This window comes from Schistocerca gregaria, chromosome 1 (assembly GCF_023897955.1).
Source record: "Schistocerca gregaria isolate iqSchGreg1 chromosome 1, iqSchGreg1.2, whole genome shotgun sequence".
Classification (NCBI taxonomy): domain Eukaryota; kingdom Metazoa; phylum Arthropoda; class Insecta; order Orthoptera; family Acrididae; genus Schistocerca; species Schistocerca gregaria.
In genome coordinates, this window is record NC_064920.1 from 552,759,129 (window position 1) to 552,778,593 (window position 19,465).

Below are 19,465 nucleotides of genomic sequence, written 5' to 3' on the forward strand. Positions count from 1 at the left end.
GAATTAATCATTGGTATAATTTTGGATATTGTAACATTCTTATGTCCAGATGTCTCTTTTGTGACATTCAAAAGGCTTTTAACAAAATCTATAGAGTGGTGGAGCGTTTCCGTCGCTACATTAATAGGCATGTCAGAGGATGTCAAAAGAGAATTATTATTACATATCTGCATCTAACAGCTCTGCATCTAACAGCTCTGCATCTTAGAGTTTCGAACATGGCTGTCTTTCATAAACTGTATAAAAGTTCAATGGAGAAATAACACAGCTATCCGGTTGCAAATAATTGTTTAATACAGTGACCTAGGTTTCGATATCTCTAAGGATGTATTCATCAGAATGAAATTTTTAAGGTGTATAAAATGATGCATGGAAATTTTTGTTTTCGCGTAAACATGAGTTTCATTTGTGTGTTAGAAAATGATCGTCAGCTGCATTATTTGGACCTTAGTATTGCCATAGATTGCCTTCGGTAGTTTTCGAAAAGCCACTAATACAGATCAGATTGTGGCCCCTTAGTTCAGTGCATCCTCATTCCCATGAAAAGCTTTTTTCTCTTCAACCATTCATCGTGCAGTTTGTGCCGTCGTCACCAGGTAAGCTTAATGAAGAGATGAATTTAAAGCTATTGCAATTAATAATGGTAATGACTATTCGTTAGTTGAAAACCTCTTGAAAGTTAAAACTTACGTTAAAGTGACAACTGTAGGTACCAGTGCTGGTTCTTACAGTACCGCGTATAAATTTCTTAGGTATGATTTTGAAGCCCGATTTCTTTATTGAATTCGTCGTCGTCTAGTTTAAAAAACGGAGGGATAGTTCCCTTTTCTCTAAACACTAATTTGCAGAAAAATCTTGTTCACAGTCTCAAGTCCACAGTTGCTCTTATACACAGTTTAGGAGTTTATGAAATCTCTTCTGATAGTTGTACCGTTTGTTATATCGGACAAACTGGAAGGCGTTTCAGTGTCAGATATAAGGAACATTTGTAGGGAAAAAGAGGCACTAATGCACATCATTTCGCTTTTGCTGATCGTCTTTTAATTTCCGGTCACAAACCTAAAAGTTCTGAAATAATTACCATTTTGCATAGGTAATAAAGAGGTCACAGGTTCGACGTGCTCGGAGAGCTAGAGATTTTTAAGCATATTTCTAATAACTATTGTCTCATCATCAGTGAGCAGTTGAAATTACGTAACACAAAGTTTTTCAATGCCTTTAATCACTATATGCTGATTTTTTAATTCTTTTATTATTTACTGTGTTTCCTTACCTCTAATTCCGAAACTTCCTTTTCTTCAAATCTCATAGATGTGTGCTACTAATGTTTCCTTCAGTTAGAGATTTTTAGACAGTGCAGCTGTTTGTGTAAATATTCTACAATACTCTGTACTTTACGTAATGGACATTTCAGTAAAACCTAATACATGGCTTGTAGTTGCATTTCATTTACCAGACTACTTTCTATTTTCTAAAATACATTAAACTCACATGCTTCGGATTTTGTTTTGATGATTAACTGTTCTTTAATTCGATTATTTCTCTTGTAATGTCTCAACTGCGTCGCTCAGTCTTACGTCGTTACTTGGAAGATGTACATACCAAAGGCTGGAACGTTTTTAATTTCTGATTTGAGCATAACTGCTCTGGGCGTTGACTATTGCCTTCTCACTACGTAACTTTACGTAAGTAACCTTTATATGTCATGAATTTTTCATCTTGGTTCATGTTTCTGTCAAACCTATTCTCTGTGCATTATTTAATAGGGCTTTTAAATTTTCGTTCTGATGAAGACATCCTTAGAGGTGCGTAAACCTAGGTCACTGTATTAAACAATTATTTGAAACCGATTGGCTGTGTTATTTCTCCGTTAGTTCAAGATAAATTCACTGAAGGCAACATAAAGGCGTCAGCTGTATTAAGTGCAGATATACCACCTGCTAGTGAAATGTGAAAATTTGTGCCTGACTGGGACTCAAACCCGGATTTCACGCTTACCCTGACTGTTCGCCGTAACCACTTCGGCTATCTGTCCACGCTTACCTGCCCAACCGAATCTTCCACCTGTCAGACTGTGTACAGCCCTATACACTGATGACTGTAGGGGACTGCAGTGCAGAATGTACACAGTGTGGAAATTTGGATCGGTTCGGAGACGTGCATGGGTAGCCAAGCTGTTTGATGCAATCATTCGCTATAAGCGGGAAATCCGTGTTACAGTTCCAGCCGGCACAGATTTTTACATGTCACTATTAGGTGATATAATTGCGGCCAAACACAGCTGATGCCAAGATATTCGCATATAGCGAATTTGTTTCAAATTAATATCAGACGGCACAACCGTCATTGATGTCTTTTTTTTTTTTCATCCAGACATGAAAGTTAAAATGATTAAGCAAGTAAAATGTGAGTATGAGCCTAATAATAAAACTCGGAGGCACTGCTGGTTTTGTATTGTTTTCATTCAACATTTTCATGAGTACTGGCGGGTTCACTGAATTGGACGTGTTGCCGAAAACTTCAACTTTAAAACACTGTTCGCACTTTGCCGTTATATTCATTTTAGCAAATTATGTCCGTACTTTAGATTTCGGCGGCGCCACCACACAGGGAAAGCTAACTCTTTAACGAACAATATGGCCGATAAAAAGGTTAGCAGGCCCGGGGCAGCAAGGTAAACACCGAGGGCTGAAAGTACCATAGACACAAGAAGGCACCCACTACCTAGATGCGTGCGTAAAACAGATTCGGGACAAGTACTTTCCTTTAGATACTCAGTAAGTATCAAAAAATGATTTCATTATGGAAGTACTTGGCATTGAAACAAAAGTACTGAATATTTAGTTGCATTGACTTGTATCGCAGTGTCGCTACCCACAGAGAGAAAGGCGATGTTGTTAAACCAGGGGTGCGTCGTGACTACTCCACGAGATCTCTGCTATCTGTTAATACACGGCTAAAATACTCATTACTGTCTTCTAGCTTGCCAAAGTTTCCGTGAGACGGGGCAAGTACTGTGCTCTTGGCGCCATAACAGTATTTGGCGTTACTTCATCCATAACAGTTTTCGATCATCCAGGTTTCAGTTTGCTTGCGACAGAGCCGGTTTCACGGAATTTCGCAAGACGTTTCGCTACCTCAGCGTAGCTAATAGGTGGTATACCTGAGTGGAGTCACTTGAAACCCACTGCAAGGAGATAGCTTCCTCTTCCTCCTCCTCCTCCTCCTCCTCCTCCTCCTGATACGAGGATGATCAAAATGTGTTCGGCATGTGTTAACACCATCAGCATTCACGTCACCTGTAAGCAAGAAATGTCAGTCGTGACTCTCGACCGCTCCCTGGATGGGGACGTACGCTGTCCCTGAGTCGAATCCACCCCGTGGGTTAATGATGAGAGGTCGGATTGCCATCCAGCCTAGATGTGGTTTCTCGCTTCCATTGTCAATTGCAACGTCATAATTGCCTCTGTGGTTCCTTTACTATAACCAAACTGATCATCTAAAACTTTCTAATTTTCTTGATTCTGCACTAATAATTTTAGTTTATGTTGTTTGTGAGGTGGAATTTGACATTGTAACCATTAAGAAGAAATAGATTTGAAATTTTTCTTCACACATACGCGAAATGGCTGTACCTGCCCTGTCAAGTATCTTGTGATCACCAGATGAAACAGTTTCTTGTCCTCAAGTATGATGGTCAAAACGGTTCTTTCGCACTGACCAAACCAAGAGTCTAACAATAATACATATTTTCCCATGCACAGGGAAAGAAAACTTCCGGTGAGTATTGGTCTTCAGAAAGAGATTCTCGAAATCTTGGTGCAAACTATCTATTAGTCTCTTTCAAAACTATGGAAATGGGAGTCAATGAGAAAAAACAGCTTTGGGTGTCATACCTGAGGACAAGAAACTTGTTCATCCGGTGATCTCAACAAGACAGGTACAACCGTTAAATGTTTATGGCTCTCGATGTTTGAAGAACTTTGTGAGATTATTTTAAGATCCAGTTTTGCTGAGTGACTGATGTCAGAGCCCAGTCTAGAAACAATTTAATCAAGCTTCAGCTGAAACGTACCTATATTGATGATTACGATAAGGATGACATGAATTGTTGGCCTCAGATGTCAGGATGCCACTTGTGTAGACTTAAGTAAACTTTGTAACAGTATTACACCGAAATGCCCAAGAAACTGGTATAGGCATGCGTATTCAAATACAGAGATACGTTAACAAGCATAATAAGCACTGCGGTCGGCATCGCATGAAAAGACAACAAATGTCTAGTGCAGTTGTTAGATCGATTACCATTGCTACAGTGGCAGGTTGTAAGATTTGAATGAGTTTGAAAGTGGTGTTATAGTCGGCGCATGAGTGATGGGACACAGTATCTCCGAGGTAGCGATGAAGTGGTGATTTTACCTGCGACCATTTCACGACTGTGCAGTGAATTTCAGGAATCCGCTAAAACATCAAATCTGCGATGTCGCTGAGGCCGGAAAAAGATCCTGCAAGAACGGGACCAACAACAACTGAAGAGAATCGTTCAGTGTGACAGAAGTGTGTCTCTTTCACAAACTGCTGCAGATTTCAGTGCTGGGCCATCAACAAGTGTCAGTGTGCAAACCATTCAACGAAACATCATTGACATGATCTTTCTGAGCCAAAGGCCTACTCGTGTACCCTTGATGGCTGCACACCACATAGCTTTTGCCTTGCCTGAGAGCATCAATACCGACATTGGACTACTGATGGCGGGAAACGTGTTGGCTGCTGGACGAGTCTCGTTTCAAATTGTATCGAGCGGATGGACATGTATGGGTATGGAGAAGACCTCATGATCCATGGACCTGCATGTCAGCAGGGGACTGTTCAGGCTGGTGGAGGCTCTGCAGTGGTGTGGGGTGTGTCCAGTTGGACTGATATGGGACCCCCTGATAAGTCTAGATATGACTCTCACAGGTGACACGTACGTATGCATCCTGTCTGATCACATGCACCCATTCATGTCCATTGTGCACTCTGACAGACTTAGGAAATTCCAGCAGGACAGTGAGACACTCACACATCGAGAACTGTTACAGAGTGGCTCCTGGAACACTCATCTGAGTTTGGTCACTTCCGCTGGCCACCAAGCTCTCCAGACATGAATGTTATGTAGCATATGTGGGATGCCTTGCAACATGCTGTTCAGAAGTGGCCTCCACTCCCTTGTACTCTTAAGGATTTATAGACAGCTCTCAGGATTCATAAAGTCAGTTCCCTCCAGCACTACTTCATCCATTAGTCGAGTGCATACCATGCCGTGTTATGGCACGTGAGTGGTCTGGTGGAGGCCCTACGCAATATTAGGCAGGTGTACCCGTTTCTTCTATCTTCAGTATATTTCATTTATCTGGGAATTTTAGAACTTGGTTTATTATACTGATTCATTTTCAGAGATTAATTTCATTTCGACCTTAGCAAGCATACAAATATCTTTGTGTTGGTTGGACTGTCACTAACTGATACTTCAACACAAAACATAAGCAATTTCAAGATGCAAAGGAATTACAGACATTTACTGCAAATAGGTATTGATTGAAATCAATGGAGAAGGCAGAAAATTTATGCCAGGCTGGAATTCGAACCCGGGTGTCTAGCTCACCAGGCAGATCCTTTGATTATTAAGCCATCTGGACACAATGGTCATCACAAATGCACACCTCCTATCAGACCCTAATTTTTAACTTATCTACACACTACTAATGTGGTGCCCCACACCCATTATCTCCATTACTCGTGGAATTTCGGTGATTCATAAGAGTTTGAGCTTGGTGTGCTTCTGAATGCATGTGTGAAACTAGCTTATTGTTATAATTTTTAATAAACTCATGTAAATGTTAGGAACTTTTTCAGCGCTAAAAGCTAAAAGCCATGTAAAACTTTGTTGCAATGTGAGAGGAATAAATTAATGTATAAGTGGATGTGGCCAGTCATCTTACACCAACGAGATTTTGATTGTAATACATTAAATTTCTATTTCTAATAGCGAACAGTACAAGGAATGATGGTTATAAATATGTAAAAACAGTGGTGAATCAACCAGGAAGACCTCAGTTTACCGACTGACTTTTTTGATAAAATTTTGATACAGTTTTCAGCAATAAATATATATTTGTGGAAGAGAATATCATGTCATCCTGAATTTCTTAAAATTTATATTGGCACTAACAAATCATCAGCTACACTGTCTCTACAAGTTGTAGCAAATTTTGTTGAAGTAATTGTTGTGGTCTTCAGTCCTGAGATTGGTTTGATGCAGCTCTCCATGCTACTCCATTCTGTGCAAGCCTCTTCCTCTCCCAGTACCTACTGAAACCTACAGCCTTCTGAATCTGCTTAGTGTATTCATCTCTTGGTCTCCCTCTACGATTTTTACCCTCCACGCTGCCCTCCAATGCTAAATTTGTGATCCCTTGATGCCTCAGAATATGCCCTACCAACCTATCCCTTCTTCTAGTCAAGTTGTGCCACAAGTTTCTCTTCTCTCCAATTCTGTTCAATACCTCCTCATTAGTTATGTGATCTACCCATCTAATCTTCAGCATTCTTCTGTAGCACCACATTTCAAAAGGTTCTATTCTATTCTTGTCCAAACTATTTATCACCCATGTTTCACTTCCATACATGCCTACACTCCATACAAATACTTTCAGAAATGACTTCCTGACACTTACATCTATACTCTATGTTAACAAATTTCTCTTCTTCAGAAACACTTTCCTTGCCAATTTCATATCTCCTCAACTTCGACCATCATCAGTTATTTTGCTCCCCAAATACCAAACTCCTTTACAAAGTGAGCGTCTCATTTCCTAATCTAATTCCCACAGCATCACCCGACTTAATTCGACTACATTCCATTATCCTCCTTTCACGATACTGCCCATTCCATTCAACTGCTCTTCCAAGTCCTTTGCTGTCTCTGACAGAATTACAATGTCATCAGCGAACCTAAAAGTTTATATTTCTACTCCATGAATTTTAATGCCTATTCCAATTTTTTCTTTTCTCTTTTCTCTTTTCTTCTCTCTTTTTCCTTTTCCCTTTTTTCCTATTCCCTTTTTTTCCTTTTCCCCTCTTTTTTCCTTTTCCCCTCTTTTTTCCTTTTCCCCTTTTTTTTCCTTTTCCCCTCTATTTTCCTTTTCCCCTCTTTTTTCCGTTTCCCCTCTTTTTTCCTCTTTTTTCCTCTTTTCCCCTCTTTTCCCCTCTTTTCCCCTCTTTTCCCCTCTTTTCCCCCTCTTTTCCCCCTCTTTTCCCCTTCTTTTCCCCCCTTTTCCCCCCTTTGCCCCCCCTTTTCCCCCCTTTTCCCCCCTTTGCCCCCCCTTTTCCCCCCTTTTCCCAACTTTCCCCCCTTTTCCCCCCTTTTCCCCCCTTTTCCCCCCTTTTCCCCCCTTTTCCCCCCTTTTCCCCCCTTTTCCCCCCTTTTCCCCCCTTTTCCCCCCTTTTCCCCCCTTTTCCCCCCTTTTCCCCCTTTTCCCCCCTTTTCCCCCTTTTCCCCCTTTTCCCCCTTTTCCCCCTTTTCCCCCTTTTCCCCCTTTTCCCCCTTTTCCCCTTTTCCCCCTTTCCCCCCTTTCCCCCCACTTTCCCCCCACTTTCCCCACTTTCCCCACTTTCCCCACTTTCCCCACTTTCCCCACTTTCCCCACTTTCCCCACTTTCCCCACTTTCCCCACTTTCCCCACTTTCCCCACTTTCCCCACTTTCCCCACTTTCCCCACTTTCCCCACTTTCCCCACTTTCCCCACTTTCCCCCCTTTCCCCCACCCTTTCCCCCCTTTCCCCCACCCTTTCCCCCCCTTTCCCCACCCTTTCCCCACCCTTTCCCCCCTTTTCCCCACCCTTTCCCCACCCTTTCCCCCCTTTTCCCCACCCTTTCCCCCCTTTTCCCCACCCTTTCCCCCCTTTTCCCCACCCTTTCCCCCCTTTTCCCCACCCTTTCCCCCCTTTTCCCCACCCTTTCCCCCCTTTTCCCCACCCTTTCCCCCCTTTTCCCCACCCTTTCCCCCCTTTTCCCCACCCTTTCCCCCCTTTTCCCCACCCTTTCCCCCCTTTTCCCCACCCTTTCCCCCCTTTTCCCCACCCTTTCCCCCCTTTTCCCCCCTTTTCCTCCCTTTCCCCCCTTTTCCTCCCTTTTCCCTTTTTTCCTCCCTTTTCCCTTTTTTCCCACTTTTTTTCCTTTCCCCCCTTTTCTCCTTTTCCCCCCTTTTTTCCTTGTCCCCCCTTTTTTTTCCTTGTCCCCCCCTTTTTTTTCCTTGTCCCCCCTTTTTTTTCCTTGTCCCCCCTTTTTTTTCCTTGTCCCCCCTTTTTTTTCCTTGTCCCCCCTTTTTTTTCCTTGTCCCCCCTTTTTTTTCCTTGTCCCCCCTTTTTTTTCCTTGTCCCCCCTTTTTTTTCCTTGTCCCCCCTTTTTTTTCCTTGTCCCCCCTTTTTTTTCCTTGTCCCCCCTTTTTTTTCCTTGTCCCCCCTTTTTTTTCCTTGTCCCCCCTTTTTTTTTCCTTGTCCCCCCTTTTTTTTTCCTTGTCCCCCCTTTTTTTTCCTTGTCCCCCCTTTTTTTTCCTTTTCCCCCCTTTTTTTTCCTTTTCCCCCCTTTTTTTTCCTTTTCCCCCCTTTTTTTCCTTTTCCCCCCTTTTTTTTCCTTTTCCCCCCCTTTTTTTTCCTTTTCCCCCCTTTTTTTTCCTTTTCCCCCCCCTTTTTTTCCTTTTCCCCCCTTTTTTTTCCTTTTCCCCCCTTTTTTTTCCTTTTCCCCCCTTTTTTTTCCTTTTCCCCCCCTTTTTTTTCCTTTTCCCCCCCTTTTTTTTCCTTTTCCCCCCTTTTTTTTTCCTTTTTTTTCCCTTTTTTTTCCTTTTTTTTCCTTTTTTTTCCTTTTTCTTCCTTCGTTTTTTCCTTTTTTTCCTTTTTTCCTTCGTTTTTTTCCATATGCTCCCCCTGAAACTCTGTACAACCTCTGGTTTAGTCAGTTTATCCAAGTCCCATCTCCTTAAATTTTTACCCTTTTGCAGTTTCTTCAGTTTTAATCTACATTTCATAATCAATAGATTGTGGTCAGTCCACATCTGCCCCTGGAAATGTCTTACAATTTAAAACCTTGTTCGTAAATCTCTGTCTTACCATTAGATAATCTATCTGAAACCTGTTATCTCCAGGCTTCTTCCATGTATACAGCCTTATTTTATGATCCTTGAACCAAGTGTTAGCTATGATTAAGTTGTGCTCTGTGAAAATTCCACCAGGCAGCTTCCTATTTCTTTTCTTAGCCGCAATCCATATTCACCTACTATGTTTCCTTCTCTCTCTTTTCCTACTCTCGAATTCCAGTCACCCATGACTATTAAATTTTCGTCACCCTTCACTATCTGAATAATTTCTATTATCTCATCATACATTTCTTCAATTTCATCATCTGCAGAGCTAGTAGGCATATAAACTTGTACTCCGGTAGTAGGTGTGGGCTTCATGTCTATCTTGGCCATGATAATGCGTTCACTATGCTGCTTGTAGTAGCTTACCCGCATTCCTATTGTTTTATTCATTATTAAACCTACTCCTGCATTACCCCCATCTGATTTTGTATTTATAACCCTATAGTCACCTGACCAGAAGTCTTGTTCCTCCTGCCACCAAACTTCACTAATTCACACTATATCTAACTTTAGCCTATCCTTTTCCATTTTTAAATTTTCTAACCTCCCTGCCCGATTAAGGGATTTGATATTCCACGCTCCGATCCGTAGAATGCCAGTTTTCTTTCTCCTGATAACGACATCTTCTTGAGTAGCCCCCCCCCCCCCCCCCTCCAGAATATTTTACCTAAGAGGACGCCATCATTATTTAACCATACAGTAAAGCTGCATGCCCTCGGGAAAAACCACAAATCACAGCCGTAGTTTCCCTTGCTTTCAGCCATTCGCAGTACCAGCACAGCTATGCCATTGGAGTAGATACTCAAAGAATTATTTTATATGTTTTGCAGCATTGGAGATGTCCAAGAAATGAAGAGTAGTAATTGTTATTTGATACTCATTGTAATATTTCAGTCAGTAATGCATAATCGGTTCTCTTCACCAAGTAACACCAGTGTACTGATATATAAATTAGAAGATTGTAACCACAATTTCAAATTTTGCTGAATTTTGTGGTAATTGTGTCATTGGTGTATGATGCCAAAAAATTTTTCATTTTATGTGCATGATGTAAAAAAGTTATGTTTTAAGTATGCCTTTACAGATTAACATTATTGTAATGATTTTGTGCTCTGATGATAATTAGTTATTATTTTCAATTAATAAAGTATATGTACAACAATAAACTAAAAACCATAAAGCCAGGGATGTAAAATAACTGTTACCAAATATCAAACAAAAATCGGAAAAAATAAATAATTTGGAATAATAATGAACTTCCAGATATTTTAATTGGGCATGCTGGAAATACTCAGACAGGACATTATGTACAGCTTATTTTCTAAAAATGGTACTCCATAAAACAGCTTTATTATGCATAAATGGATGTGGCATGAAAGCAGCTTCATTATTTATGAAAAGTTGTTTATTTTTCAAAATATATTTTTGATAGTGAAGGGTTTTGTAAAATTTCAAAGTATTATCAGAATTGATTGTACACTTTTTGAGAATCCTAACTGCATTTCCACTTTTACATGGAACACATTTTTAAATATGATGGTTTCAAAATACTCATTCGAAACTTATTATGAAAATTACCTTCGCAGTGTGTTGTACATCTTAAAAGTGAATTCGAAAAAAAAAAAATGGTGTCTTGCATTATTTTGATTCTTCTATATACGCACCAAGTTTCATCAAAATCGCACTTCAGAATTTTCCCTTGGTTAGTTGCAATAAATTTAAATCTTTCAGTGTACAGGCATCACATCCGTTTAGTGACATTTTGTAGCAGTCTTTCATTTGTTAATTTTTTCCTTTCTATAGTCTAGGTTTACCACAGGTTTTTTTTTCCTAGTAGATTCTTTCCAGTGGCTCTAGATTTCACAGTTTGTTACTGATTATGGGGTGCCAAAAGTACACTTCATTATCTCATTAGTTACAGACTCTGCTGTTAATATATTGAATATCTAGGTTAACCATAGTAGATTAATTGGCAAATGCACACTAAATTGCTATTTACCTGTTTCCAAATTTGCAATTAAAGAAACTTACTCTTGTGTAGAATGTTGTATAATAAGTTTAATTTTTTTAACTGTCATATTTCAAACTCCAAGCTTCCCCTAAAACATAGGTGTAAGAAGTGCAGTCTTTGACAGGCAATCTACCTTGTGCCCAATTAATTATGAAGGCAGCTACAATAAAAGTACAAATGACAATCTAGAGTCCTTTCAACAACTTCACTACTAGTCCTGCTGTATTTCAGTATTTAGTTAGTGACAGCCAAAAGCAATAAATTTAAAAACATAATTTATACATAAATTGTGAAATTCAACCAACACAATCTAAAACCTGCTGTAACAAGAAGATAGTTGGTAGAAAATACTAAAGTGGTTGAAACTCGTGCCCTTCATCATATGATATCTCTCTGAACCACAGGTAATTGATTGTTGAGTCAATTACATTTTTATAGTATAGAAATTTCTGACTTGGAAACAAAATACACACACTGCATGTAATTTCTTAGTTTGTTGTCCATATTGAGGGTTTGCTGCTATTGTCTGCTGTCTCACTTATTCTATATTTTAGCAAGAAATCGCAGTAAAAAATAATGTGATAAATTTTTAAATTTTATTTCTTCTGACTATAATGTATTCATATGTTTGAGATAAAATTGTTTGGATTTAGTGTAGCTGTACAGATGCAGTGCATGTTTATGGTAACAGAGCCAGTAATAGGAAGATTTTGCTTTACATTTACAGAACTGTGTGACAATTCAACATCACTGAGAGAAGCATTAGATCTCCATTCGAGATGTAATAGCAAAGTAGAGACATTTCAGCGTCAAGCTGCAATAAAGAAGACATGGATGTGGGCAGGGATAGCAGCTGCTATCATTGTGATCATCGTGCTCACTGGGGCACTGTTTATGCACTGCAGGAATTCCTCCAGGAGAAAAGTGTCTGCAAACAATAACAACCAGATGGCGTGTAATGACGTGAAGAAAATGCCTCCAGACCCTTCATCTTCACAGCTCCTACAAGACTTGTAGTTCTTAATGGAGCAGAAAGTGACTCGAGATTCCTACACATTCTCTCATCTCTTTGTACATTCAACTGTTCTGCAATACGACTGTGATGTTTCTGTGATGTAAGTGATTAGTATTAGTTTCGCTTCGTGAAAGTGAATGCAATGAAAATATGATAGTGCAAAGACGTTCAAAGACAATATATACAATCACTTTAGTGTTCAGTGTGGCTGTGACTAGAGCAAGAAACTATAGCTCACAAACTTACCATGTCCAGCATTTATGTGCCTAAGAAGTGTTCCATTAAATTTATGAAAGTTATGACAACTCTAGGAGATAACAAACCAAGCAAATCTATTTGAAATTTTGCTATGGATCAAAGGCAGTTAAATATCATTCATCATCTTATTGAGTGAAAAGCAGTCAAATTTTGGCAAAACAATGAACTTCAAAACGAAAGAATGAATTAAGAGTATATTCAATAATATAACAGTATGCTGGAATTGGCAGTGTTATTTTTCAGCAGATATTATTTTCAAGATATGTTGTAGTGGTTATCTAACCCATACTGCTTTGGAACATGAATGAGGCTTATTTCTTATGTGTTTAGGTGAAAATAAGAGGACCCCCAAGGTTTCTCATTGCCCTCAACAATATTTTTACTCCTCTAAAATTAGTATAGAGCTAAAAGTTCAAGAGAAAAGTGATATTAAAACCTGCGAGCACCTTCATTTAGCAATATTTATTATAGAAAAGTTATTTTGATTATAAAACGTTAAAATTCTTGTCGTATTGTTTCAATCTTTGTTAGAGGTACTCGTACAGACGTTAACTGTTAACAGAATCTGCATGGAAGTCATTTGAGTATAAATATTAATGATGTTTTAAATTTGATTAAGACAGTATAAAAATCTCCAGTAACAGAATGTTACTTTTAATGACATCCATGAAATTACAGAGGCAGTTATATAAATGATTGAATTTGTTATGTAGTGACGAGTGTGCCATTTTATCAGATATGCTGAATGGTGACTTGTACTATATCAGACTAAGTTTGGAAAGTTAGACAGTTCCTATAGGTTCTTCTTGAATGCACTGTAAATATGCTCATTCAGTGAACTGCTTGTTAATTATCAGAATGCAGTAAAATCATTTCTCACAGTGCAGCACAATGACAGCAACAATGCTAAATAGGTGTTCTTACCTTACAACCTATGTAACATAAATCACTGCTGATCAGTATATTCGAACTAATTCGGTGAATGTTAGGCATTTAAGTCAGTTTGTAGGCTATTTTCTAGTTAGTATGAACTTTTGCATGTTGTAACTTGACTGAAAATGAGGTTTTGCCAACATTTCGGTTTCATGTAGTGTGTTCAATATTTGCTACTGATCACCACCTTGGAAAACCCACACACAATTAGACAATAAAGTCACTTGTGTTGTGTGATGTGTATTAATCTCTACTTGTCTGTCCAGATTTCACAGCAGAAAAACTACCTAATATGTTGTTACAGTTTTAAATCCTTTTTCATACTGTTTTTTTTTTTAATTGTGTCTTTTTGTAGGATAAGAGTTGGTAATTTTCTAGGTGTGTTACATTCTTAATGTCTTCATGTTCAGTTTATCATATAAATCGGCCTTCCATCTTTAAGTTAAAGGGTGTATCAATGCTCTATCCCGATAATGTTAAATTTAACATTGTTCTAGTCCATTTCTTTAGGAACTATCCAAGGCAATAAAACTTTGAAAGGATGTAGTGCAATATCTTACACATTCACTGATTTCTTAGCACATATCTCACTTTGTTAGGGATCAAGACATGAATTTAATGCAGGTCTTAAAAATTTAGGTAAGTTTTAAAAAAATATTTTTATGATCAAAGAATGAGTGCTATCTGTACCAGTGTAGATCCACATAAATAAAATATCACCACCAATAAGAGGTAAAAATTACAGAACATTAATTGGAGTATCTTCTGAGATAATGGGATACACTTGCAAAAACCTAGTTTATCAGAAATTGCACTTGAAAGTTGAAGTAAAGGAAAACTGACTATTGAATGAAGTGACAGCCTAAGACTCTCCAGCTTTCGAACGTTTCTCTTTCTGGGAATCTTGCTGCTGTTGCTCTTGTATATTTAACATAGTTTCTGCCTTGAGGACTCGCTGACTATCCATTTCTTGTAGGATTGCCTCTGTATTGTGGCCAGACTTAAAATTTCTTCAGAACCTTTATTCTGCTCGCATTCATCACTGAAGTAGATTAAAGCACTATTGACCCCAATATTCACTCCTTTCAAGCCCAAAATACACTTTTGTACACCCTGGTCCATTTTACATTGTTGACTCATTTACAGTTTGAGGTTTTCCTGAAATGCATTACTTTAGAAGATCTGTATGTCCTAGATCTCTATGTGCTGGGTTTACTACTGCTCCAACAGCTTCAGTGATGGCGTTACAATGGGTATACTTAGTTCCTGTTGCCTCAGCTCTAAAGTATTACACGAGTCAATTGAACACAATTTGTGTAGTGGTTTCTCATCACTTAACTTTGCCCAGACAGCATTTCTCATTCCTTACAGGTTGTCTGTATTCTTTCTAATGGCTTGGCCAAAGTATTCACTTTTATGTCTGTCAGACATCATTTAAACAGTCTTGCCTTCTTCTTCAAGCTTATTGCTAGAAATGTTCTGCCTGATTTTATGCAGTCAGATATCCATTCATTTACGTACAGGACACATATTCTAACTTTTGTGGTGTTACATCGTCATAGGACCTGCTGAAAATTATTGATTCGAATGAACTGGAATCACCATCACAATGAATTCAGCATAACAAACCCCATGTTGTTCTTGACAGTGCTGAAAGATCTTCAGTGATGAGAAACTTCCATACCTCCACTAGATCCCTCATTTGTTCTTTGACAGTTAGGTTCATGCAGTTGTTTCATTTCATTATTAGTACCAACGTTTGTGCATCTACGGCAATGTTTCAACAGTACTTCAACATCAAGCATCTGCCCCTTATTAATACTTACAGCATCTGCACAAGATTGTTTAGCTTCATGGTCCATTTTCTTCCACAGTCCATCAAATCCTATTCAAATGTCATTGTTACCATTATTTCCGTCAACTACTTTTACTGTTGCAGATTTAATTGAGTCTTTGCCATTACTTCTACCATTTCCCGCAAAAGCATCTGTGTACCTTGAAACATTAGTAACTGACCATGACAGATTCATAAGAGCACACAGTTTTTCCAGCCCAAGAGTCTTTACTGATGCATCTCAGCCCATAGAAATATCTGATGTTTGTCTCAGAAAGGATACTGTTCTACATTCTTCAGAGGTCCAGAATTCTTTCTTACTCTCTCATCTCGAACAAGATACTTCCAAACTAAGAACTAAACTATTCCTTTTGAAGACTTTTTAGAAATTATCCTCTCTCCATCACACAGATGACAGCAATTAATTTTATTGAACATTGCAGTCATTCATTACTGTTGACAGGCTGCTTCTTCAAAGCACTTGATGTAAAGCATTTCATTCAGTGTTGCTTGCCCTAACCTCAATCTCTGGATGTGGGGTTACAAAAGGACATGATCTTTAGAATCCATTTAAAGGATTTCTTCTCCTCCCAATTATTCCCATTGGTGGATTCATATTAAAGAGAGAGAGACAATTCAATGAGCAACATGTTCAAATATACACAATGGAAGGTGTAAAGTGAGTTACAAAAATTTGTTGGAACTATTCATTATACCATAAACAGGAAGTAGTATCAGAGCAACCAATGAAGCCAATCTAGACAGTAGGAGGTTTACTATAAATCAAAGCAAATCACGGACTTCGGGACCAAACAGCTCCTGAGATAACTTGTTGTAACTGTGCAAGTGCTCATCAAAACTGTAGAAATTACTTAATTACTTAATTTTAAAATAAATTAAAATACATAGTTATCTACAATGTACGGAACATACACAAAATTAGAGACAACTTCAAATAACAATTTTCCATTAAAAAAATGAAAATTGAAGTTATACACCCCCCGCCTTTTGCAGTTACCTTAAAAGTTGACAGAAATGTTACAGACACATTTAAATTCTAGTTTTCAAAACATTTAAAATCATATGTAATTTCAAAACTATTTATTTTAAGACATGATAGGTTCCCAGAGAGAGTTTGTTGAGAGTTGGATGCAGGCATCACGATATCAATACACTTTACTTACATGCTCAGTAAAGTGTTGAATATTCCTAAGCACTCAGAATAATCAAAGACTTGCTTCCACAGCCCTGCAAAAATCTTACACTGAAGAGAAGGACGAAAATGATTAGCTTAGAACGTCATAATTTCATAATATGGACTTGTAATTCAAACATTATTACAAACATTGAACTTCTATGATCCTGTAGGAGATGTGGAGAAAGTACACCTATGAATGACCAGGAACACACAACCCTGACAATGTTCTTCATAAGAGGCTTTACTGCAAAGAAGAAAATCTAATAAAATATTAAACATGTAGCGTCTGTGGACTTCAAGGCGTATTATGTTGCGTAGGTAATAAATGAAATTGCTTGTCGACCTATACAAACATTTTGTACAGTGAAATTTTACCATATTGTAGCTAAATTTCCAGTTTAGATTTGTTTCATTTCTATCTATATGAATAGACCACTACTGTCTTAATGTAATGTTTTCTGAACGTTAGTTGTTCATTGTGAGAACTGATACTAATTATTTGATACTCCCTATGACTGAAAACGTAATTATCTTTCATCAGGTACATGAAGCAAATGTTGGCAAAACACTTAACCTGAAGTTAAAGCTGCCATGAACGTGGGTTCAGTTTTTTAATGTATGAGCTGGCAAAATTTCGAAAAACGATTTCTCACGAATTGCTGTTAAAATTAAGAAAATTTTTTTCTAGTCAACATGTTTCTGTTCTCAAATGTATTGTTCCGTACGCTATGTTGTAATTTAGAAATTTTCTATGTTGTAATTTAGAAATTTTCATATAGAGGAAAATGGGCTGAATGTAGTTGTTACATTCGATCTCTCTCTCTCTCTCTCTCTCTCTCTCTGTCTCTCTGTCTCTCTCTCTGTCTCTCTGTCTCTCTCTCTGTCTCTCTGTCTGTCTGTCTGTCTCTCTGTCTGTCTGTCTGTCTGTCTCTCTGTCTGTCTGTCTCTCTCTGTCTGTCTCTCTCTCTCTCTCTCTCTCTCTCTCTCTCTCTCTCTCTCTCTCTCTCTCACGCACACTTGTAATCTGGTAATCTGTTTTTAGGCCTGTAAAAGCCGTGTAATTGATGATGTGATGATTTATGGGACATAGTTATTTCTTATTTAGTTTATTTTCAGAAAACACGTATTAACTGTTTTGTACAGACATATAGTTTTATAATAAAGGTGTAAATAAATTGTTGAAGTTTTAATTGAACGAAGTATAAAAACTAATTACCTTTTGTCATTTCTTCATCATTTTATGTAACTGCAGTAACTGCCATTAATGGAGAAATCCATTTCCCCAAATCCATTCAGCGTTATTAACAAATCTGCATGTGACTCTAAATTTAATCAAAATCTGCTTCACCTAGTGACACAGATACTATGCTTTTGGATCTATGATGATTTTTTTAAGATTCTAGTGTCACCAGATACACTTCTTTGGGAAGATTACTAGCTGAGATGAAAGAGATTTTCCATATGTATTCGTCAAAATACTTTCATATAATCTGTCTTCCCAGAAAATTAATGCCTTTTAGTTTTCACTCAACTCAGGTTGGATAGCATATAAACTCCTGGAAATGGAAAAAAGAACACATTGATACCGGTGTGTCAGACCCACCATACTTGCTCCGGACACTGCAAGAGGACTGTACAAGCAATGATCACACGCACGGCACAGCAGACACACCAGGAACCGCGGTGTTGGCCGTCGAATGGTGCTAGCTGTGCAGCATTTGTGCACCGCCGCCGTCAGTGTCAGCCAGTTTGCCGTGGCATACGGAGCTCCATCGCAGTCTTTAACACTGGTAGCATGCCGCGACAGAGTGGACGTGAACCGTATGTGCAGTTGACGGACTTTGAGCGAGGGCGTATAGTGGGCATGCGGGAGGCCGGGTGGACGTACCGCCGAATTGCTCAACACGTGGGGCGTGAGGTCTCCACAGTACATCAATGTTGTCGCCAGTGGTCGGCGGAAGGTGCACGTGCCCGTCGACCTGGGACCGGACCGCAGCGACGCACGGATGCACGCCAAGACCGTAGGATCCTACGCAGTGCCGTAGGGGACCGCACCGCCACTTCCCAGCAAATTAGGGACACTGTTGCTCCTGGAGTATCGCCGAGGACCATTCGCAACTGTCTCCATGAAGCTGGGCTACGGTCCCGCATACCGTTAGGCCGTCTTCCGCTCACGCCCCAACATCGTGCAGCCCGCCTCCAGTGGTGTCGCGACAGGCGTGAATGGAGGGACGAATGGAGACGTGTCGTCTTCAGCGATGAGAGTCGCTTCTGCCTTGGTGCCAATGATGGTCGTATGCGTGTTTGGCGCCGTGCAGGTGAGCGCCACAATCAGGACTGCATACGACCGAGGCACACATGGCCAACACCCGGCATCATGGTGTGGGGACCGATCTCCTACACTGGCCGTACACTTCTGGTGATCGTCGAGGGGACACTGAATAGTGCACGGTACATCCAAAACGTCATCGAACCCATCGTTCTACCATTCCTAGACTGGCAAGGGAACTTGCTGTTCCAACAGGACAATGCACGTCCGCATGTATCCCGTGCCACCCAACGTGCTCTAGAAGGTGTAAGTCAATTACCCTGGCCAGCAAGATCTCTGGATCTGTCCCCCATTGAGCATGTTTGGGACTGGATGAAGCGTTGTCTCACGCGGTCTGCACGTCCAGCACGAACGCTGGTCCAACTGAGGGGCCAGGTGGAAATGGCATGGCAAGCCGTCCCACAGGACTACATCCAGCATCTCTACGATCATCTCCATGGGAGAATAGCAGCCTGCATTGCTGTGAAAGGTGGATATACACTGTACTAGTGCCGACATTGTGCATGCTCTGTTGCCTGTGTCTATGTGCCTGTGGTTCTGTCAGTGTGATCATGTGATGTATCTGACCCCAGGAATGTGTCAATAAAGTTTCCCCTTCCTGGGACAATGAATTCACGGTGTTCTTATTTCAATTTCCAGGAGTGTATATCTAAACACTAGCACTTACACTGAAATTGTGTTTCCCCAGACAATGCTACAATAGGTCGA

General features: G+C 39.6%; 1 protein-coding gene across 2 annotated transcripts in view; it reads left to right on the top strand.

Moving 5' to 3' along the window:
* The window catches only part of LOC126356152 (amphoterin-induced protein 3-like), a 306,886-nt gene extending 289,282 nt beyond the window's left edge, over nucleotides 1–17,604 (top strand). For both annotated transcript variants that reach the window (XM_050006908.1, XM_050006900.1), the window contains one exon: nucleotides 11,918–17,604. In XM_050006908.1, the coding sequence (XP_049862865.1) occupies nucleotides 11,918–12,207 (290 nt within the window). In that variant the 3' untranslated portion in view covers nucleotides 12,208–17,604. The remainder of the gene's footprint in view (nucleotides 1–11,917) is intronic.
* Nucleotides 17,605–19,465: the final 1,861 nt, after the last annotated feature.